This window comes from Rhagoletis zephyria, unplaced genomic scaffold (genome assembly GCF_001687245.7).
Source record: "Rhagoletis zephyria isolate East Lansing unplaced genomic scaffold, Rhagoletis_zephyria_1.1 Rzeph_scaffold_17641, whole genome shotgun sequence".
Classification (NCBI taxonomy): Eukaryota; Metazoa; Arthropoda; class Insecta; order Diptera; family Tephritidae; genus Rhagoletis; species Rhagoletis zephyria.
The window spans coordinates 1-7,175 of NW_016174702.1; the positions used below are offsets into that span (position 1 = coordinate 1).

The following is a 7,175-nucleotide window of genomic DNA, read 5'->3' on the forward strand; positions in this document are numbered from 1 at the left end:
CTATAGTCAGAGTCGACTTTTCCATTCCTAGTGTGTCATATAGTCTAACAATTTTTTCACGCAGTTTATTTTCTTCGGTCCTGTAAATTTTGTTCCAGTTTTAGGCTATCCTGCGGGAAAATTGAAAATAGTTAAAAAAAGGTGGCATAATGTCTTTATCAAGTATTTTACCTTCGCCTTCAAACCCAGTTTGGGACAGGGAAGATGAACGCCGCGTTGCACAAAAATCGAGGATTATTGGTGCACCCATGGGTGCTTTAGTGTCTGCGAAGATTGCTGCACCGCCTTATGGCCAACGCAAGGATTGGATACCACGCACCGAAGCAGATTTCGGAGATGGGGGTGCCTTTCCTGAAATTCACGTGGCTCAATATCCATTGTGTAAGGTGCACAACTTAACTATAAATCGTAATAGGTAAACACATTTTTTGCAGGTATGGGAAGTCCTTCTAATTTAAACAAGAAATCGAACGCTCTAGCAGTACGTCTAGATGAAAAGGGAAAAATCAAATATGATGCTATTGCCCGGCAAGGGCATGGAAAGGACAAAATTGTTTATTCGTCTATATCACAGTTACTCCCAGCGGAAGTTCTCGCTGAAGATGCAGAAGAACTGCGGCGACCTGATGCTGAAACCGTTGCAGATACAACTGAGGAAACGCAACGAGCTTTGGAAAAGTTAACAAATGCGAAGATAGCTGCTGCTATGCCAGTGCGGCATGCTGAGAAAACAGCTCCAGCACAGTATATACGTTACACGCCATCACAACAAGGTGATGCCTTCAATTCTGGAGCAAAGCAAAGAGTTATACGAATGGTTGAGGCACAACAAGATCCAATGGAACCACCAAAGTTTCGGATAAATAAAAAAATACCCCGTGGTCCACCATCACCTCCCGCACCGGTACTGCACTCGCCTTCGCGCAAAGTTACTGTTAAAGAGCAAAAGGAATGGAAGATACCACCTTGCATTTCGAATTGGAAGAATGCCAAGGGTTATACGATTCCGCTGGATAAACGTTTGGCTGCTGATGGCCGAGGATTGCAACAAGTTCATATTAGTGAAAAATTCGCAAAAATGGCTGAGGCTTTATACATAGCTGATCGTAAAGCCCGAGAAGCGGTAGAGGCGCGTGCAACGCTCGAAAAGAAGCTGGCGCAAAAAGAAAAAGAGAAGAAGGAAGATATGCTAAGGATGATGGCGCAGCGTGCTCGAGAGGAGCGCGCTGGTCTGCGTCAACCGGATGACCCAGCTGCTTTGAATCCAGAAACACGCGAGCGTAATGAGCTGAGAGCCGAACGTCATCGTGAACGTCAACGTGATCGAAATTTGGCACGTGCAGCACCGGAAAAGCGATCGAAATTGCAACGTGAACGAGAACGTGATATTTCAGAGCAAATAGCGTTGGGTATGCCAGCGAAGACTTCTGGCAATGGTGAAACAATGTTTGACCAGCGCCTTTTCAATACAACAAAGGGCATGGATTCAGGCTACGGTGACGACGAAGTATATAATGTATATGACAAACCGTGGCGTGATTCCAATTCCTTGGCCTCTCATCTGTACAGACCGAGTAAGCAGTTAGATAATGATGCCTATGGAGCGGACTTAGACCGCATTGTGAATACACAACGCTTCGTGCCAGATAAGGAGTTTTCCGGAACTTCGCGCGGTGCTGGTAGTGCCGCTCAACGATCTGGTCCGGTTCAATTCGAGAAAGAAGAGGATCCATTCGGTTTGGATCAGTTCTTGAATATGGCTAAAAAGGCACCAAAGCGATCAGAGGATAAGAGTGATCGTAGTAATTCCGAGAAGAAACGCAGGAAAGACTAGGGAAACAAATTGTAACCACTTCGAATATAAGTTGAGAGATGTGGAGATTTATATACATATATGTTATGTATAAATATGTATATCGTTTACCATCAATACAAAAGGGCCACGTTGACAATTTGAAACTATTTCAGTAGAAGAATACAAATTTTTAAAATTCACGTAGGAAATACATCGGTATTGATCATGGTGGAATAATAAGAAGTAGAGGTGGGTAACTCAGCACTGTGCTGAGTTACTGTGCTGACTCTTAGAAATGTGCCGCACGCTCAGACTCACCTCTGAAAATATTTGTAACTCAGTAACTCAGTTTATGTGCTGACAATGTATAGCTCGGTGTGCTTCAGTGTCGATATGGTAACTCAGTTGATGTGCTGACACTTGCATAGCTCGGTTCGGCTGCATTGTTTAGAACTGTGTCGATGTGGTAACTCAATTGATGAGCTGACCCATTCTCACAATACGATCTTCCAAAAAGTACCATAATAGATGGCATCACGAGACTTACCATCAGTTGAATATACGACTACCAAATTTAACAAGCAAGGCGAATAACCCAGTTATGCATACTTGCACTGCAAACCGAATTATACATGTGAAGTGCTATGCGTTGGGTAACCGCTTACGTGCATAGCCCATTTAACAGATTCTTATGTGACAACTCTCAAGCAAAACTAAGTAGGGAATTTATTCGCAAATGAACTCACCAGTTGAAATCAGCTTTCTAAAATTTTGCCGACCAGCTACGAATAGAAGCTAAGGATAACCTTTTCCAAATCGATTTCGATTACTAACATCGTCAATAATTTCGATGCACATACCAATTGTGCGATAGCACACTTGTGCCAGCTCTCTGTGCTGACTCATTAAAGTGAGTTGGAGTTACTGAGTCAGCACACCAAAATTTACAGAGTTACCCACCCTTAATAAAGGTGTTGTCAGTAGCGACGTGTTTGTTGTAATTTTGACAAGATCGGCATGCTTATTTCCAGTGCTGCCGATCTTAATTTTTATACTACTATTCGTTGGGAAATAGTATCTAAAATACTCCATTTTAGTATTTCGTTTTATCGCGATTTTTAAAGAACTTGGTGTTTTCAGAACGATATTAGTATTTAAAATTGCTGGGTTTGTATAATTTGTGTCCTCAAAATATAAAATATAAAAGATATCGTGGTGATCAATGGAAAAAGACGTACACAAAAATCGTATGAAAGGCGATTTTTTTATATTAAATATCTTTTGCTGCATTGTCATAATATCGAGCCAAATGGACTACTGATACACTAGAATAGAGCGTATTACGATGTCGCTTATATTATCGATATTTATGTGTTTTAATCTATTTCAAAAATTATTTACAGTCTCATACGAAATTGCTTTATTTTGCGGCCTTACTTTTTTATAAGTTACAATTGGGGTGTTCACAGTTCGTTCCAAATTGTGTCTGAAAATGTAGACGTCTGTGTGGAGCTTATAAGCCTGTAATTATACATTTTTCTACATTTAATTTGAAATAGTATGCACAAACGGATTAAAAGTAGAAAATAATTAGCATCTTTTCTAATACTTTAAAATGCGTAACCGGAATAGACCTGCCGAAAAAGTGAGGTTAAGTTACTGACAACACCTTGTTTTCACATGGTATTGATGTTTGGCCTTTGTTTTGATTGGTATATAAGTTCTAGTAAATAGAAAAGTTACGGTTAAAATTCCTTCATGTATGACAACAATGAAGAATGTTAAATAAAACAGTGAAATCCCCAAATTATCTTAACTGATGGATATTTCTGTAAAATTTCTCAAAGAATTTCTGATTAAGAACATTACCTCTCTCGTTCAGCACATTTCCCCACAGTATATACAGCACTAACCTTTTTGAGTACTCCTCTGATTCAGAGTTGTATACAAAATTACTGTGATATGAAAGGGAGCAAAAACCGTGTTATGGTAGAGTGGCACAGGTTATTTCGTAGGAAAACACTTCTTAAAATGTTAATAGGTAATTGCTATTTATTTTCTAATATCCAGATATGCAGCTTGTTATTAGAGGCAGTGGCATGAGAGGCTCACTAAAATCTACTCATCATGTTGGAGCAGCTCCGGGTAATGGACCAAGGAATGTGCTGGCTGAACTTATTACCATCATAACCAAAGGAATCTTCAACAAATGCATGGCCTGAATTTATTCGATAGCAATTCATAGCAATTACTATTGTATGTGTGTATCATTCATATTATATTTGTGACATTCTATGCTTTGATGTTAAGTATTTTTGAGAAGCTTCGGGTGATGGTCGCTCAAACTTGGGTGTGCTTAATGCACTGTGGATTCGCTGGCAGGCATTAGAGTCTTGCTTGTGTTTTTTTTTATATTTTTTTTTTTAATAAATAGTTAAATATTTTTATTCGGAAATTGAGAATTTTTTTTTATTTTAGAGAAAAATATATTTTTTACTAAAATATAATCTTATAAGGGATATTTTTTAAATTTTAAGTATATATTTATTCTAGATTCAGACGGAGAAACTTGTGTCGCGGCAACTCGATATTTTAGGGAGAGGGGGAGTCGAGGAAGGGGGTAGGGCACTCGTTCGGCTGAGTAATGCTAGTTGGCCGTTCAGAGCTGACAACAACAATTGTGTACAAAAAAGGTTCTCTGTGTGAACGCGAAGGGCAACACCAAAAGAGAAATTGCCGAAAATGAGCAACAAAAGTTTCACTCTGTGAACCTAGTCTTAAGAAAACTCCATTCAGTGCTATAATTAAGAATTGAGTTTTTCAGTTTATAGAAACGACATGGGTAATACCGCGATTTTTATGGCTCTAGCTCAATAACGCCGGCGCCACCTGTGGTGTCAGCGCACTAACCAGCGCAATGTTGTTGTAGCGGCTACTAAGCCCCGTTCGGGGCGGTTCATCCATAAACGTTGTCGTCAATTTCAGCTAGGGGGAGGCCAGGAAGTGTGCTACTTTCACAGGGGCTGTCCATAGGGACAGGGGCGTTAGCTGAGTGGGGTTCTCAGGGCATGTGAAGAGGTGCCGGGAGTCATGTGGCGATTCTCCACATGCCGGGCATTGGTTGGGCACATCCTCGTTGATTCTGCTCAAGTACGAGTTGAGCCTGCTGCAATAGCCAGAGCGGAGTTGGGCTATTGTAGAGCGGGTCTCCCGAGGCAGACAAAGTTCTGTCCCGTCCCCGTCCGGTGGTTGTGTGCCTAGAAGGCATTCACAGGGCGGGAGTCTACATAACTTGAGACTGATTCCCTGTGAATGCCGTTCAGGGCCTGAAATAAGTAAACGACGAAAATCGTCGAAAACTATGCAGTGCTGCCATGATTTTTCGATTTAGTACACTAGTCGAGTGGAAATTTTAGAAAATGACTTGAATTTGAAAAACGACTTGCATTCGTCACGACTCTCGCAATGAGGGCGATAATTTTGTATATTTTATCCTCGAAAAGAACTTTTTATAATCATGAGGTGGAATTCTCCACAGTAAGTGCTGCCGTGCGCGAAAAACGAAAACGCTCGACACAACCCAAAAATATTCCTCGGGGACCACTTGGTAAAAAACTGCGAAAAGTTTTATTACTGTATATACTTAAGGATCCCCTTAAACTTGTAAAGTCTTAAACAGTGTAAAACTCGTAAGTTTATGAGGCTTTTATGGGAACGCCCCCTTTGTGAAAAGGTGTAAATAGGTGCGTAAAGTTACTGTTTAATAGATCAACCAGGATGTTGTGAAGCAATTTTTGTTTCGTAGATTTTCCAGCATATTCCGCCATTTTGTCTCTACAACTATTGGCTAAAACACAATTGGAAATGTCGAAAATTAGCAGAACACCTAAATCAATACAGTTAGAGTAGGAAATTCATTTATTTTATTCGCGTATTGTTTTTTTCATTTATTTTTATTATTTTATACATTTTAGTATAAACATTTCGGCACCTCGGCAACACTGAAGCTTACGAGGTCGTTTGCACGTCAAATTTGCCTCCTAAATTTACGAGGGGCTCGTAAATAGAGCTCCATACAAATTTTGACAGTTCTTTTACGGGGCTCGTAAATTTACGAGCTTTACGAGGTTTACGAGGCTTTTATACCATGTTCTGACCGACATCGAAAACATGTTTTCGTTGCTAAAACTGGTTTTCGACTTAATATTCAATTTACATTGAGCCCAAATGCGTCATTTGGGCGAGAAACCTCAAATGCGAGGCCAAATCACGCATTTCTCCATACAAATTCACATTTCCAGAATGACGCATTTCGACGCATTTACACAAAATCACGAAACAAATGCGTTCCAATTGCCGTACTATTTTATTGAACGCACTCAGAAACAAAAGTTCCACAAAAGCTTTGGTTTGTCTTTGACATTTGGAATTTTTCAAACACAAAACAAACACAACGAAATAAATAAATCTTTGAAATTTGTGTGTAAAAATTGTTAATTTATACAAGAGCTTTACACATTTTTAGTTTAATCAAAGAATAATTGCCTTTTTGTGTCCAAAAAGCGTTAACAATATAATAAATGTAGTGTTTGTTTACATACATTTTGTTTTTGTCTTCCCTTTTCATTTGATGAGAAGTCAAAGCAAATGCGGATCAAGCAGTGTAAACACCTCCAAATGACTGATTTCAAATCACGAATTTTGGTCCAATGTAAATGTAATATAAAACATGTGTTTTCGTCCATGTAAAATCTGTCAAACGATAACTAGTTTTCGCTGAAAACTATTTGAAAACTCACGTTCCACTCATTTCAATCGGTGTCTTCACTAGTTTTTTTCGATTATTTATTGAAGTGGAAGTCATATCTTATCATCTTTAATACGCCATTTCAGATTTATTGTTAATTGGCTGGCAAAAATAAAATAAGAATGAAAGAGGTTACTAATGAAAGAAAATGAGGGAAAAGCATTTTGGTTTTGTTTTTGTGTAGTAAAACTGTAATCAGAGGATGTAAGAAATGTCAACGAAAACACTAACAGCCGGTGTGAACAGCCTTCAGCCCACAATCTCAAAACACGTTTTCAAAGTGTTTTCGTTGTCGGTCAGAACATGGTATTACATGTATAAAAGAAGACCCCTACTGTGTATTTCCCTTCTGAATTTTCAAATTGTTGTGGTCGCAAAAAGATGTGTAACACAACAAAAGCACTTGATAAAGCTAATTTCTCGACTCGGGGCACGAAATGTGATATTTTGAGTTTATTTTTCTCACTCGACAGGGCTCAGCGTAGAAAATCATGCTGAAAATCAATAGCAAATCAAACTCAGTTTATCGATTATAGAACAACTCGATAATGATCAATGCTGAACTCGTGACGA

At 39.1% G+C, this 7,175-nt stretch overlaps 1 protein-coding gene across 1 annotated transcript; it reads left to right on the forward strand.

Moving 5' to 3' along the window:
- Nucleotides 1-7: 7 nt before the first annotated feature.
- Bx42 (Puff-specific protein Bx42) lies at nucleotides 8-3,605 on the forward strand. Its single transcript, XM_017636270.1, has 3 exons — nucleotides 8-381; nucleotides 435-2,011; nucleotides 3,479-3,605. The coding sequence occupies exons 1-2, from the start codon at nucleotides 150-152 to the stop codon at nucleotides 1,832-1,834; spliced, it is 1,632 nt and encodes a 543-aa protein (XP_017491759.1). The 5' UTR covers nucleotides 8-149; the 3' UTR covers nucleotides 1,835-2,011; nucleotides 3,479-3,605.
- Nucleotides 3,606-7,175: the final 3,570 nt, after the last annotated feature.

Excerpts from the sequence above, each read along its gene's own strand:
- Bx42 (XM_017636270.1), top strand. The coding sequence starts at position 150 with ATGTCTTTATCAAGTATTTTACCTTCGCCTTCAAACCCAGTTTGGGAC. Across the intron at positions 382-434 it reads CGTGGCTCAATATCCATTGT|GTATGGGAAGTCCTTCTAAT; the intron begins GTAAGGTGCACA and ends CATTTTTTGCAG.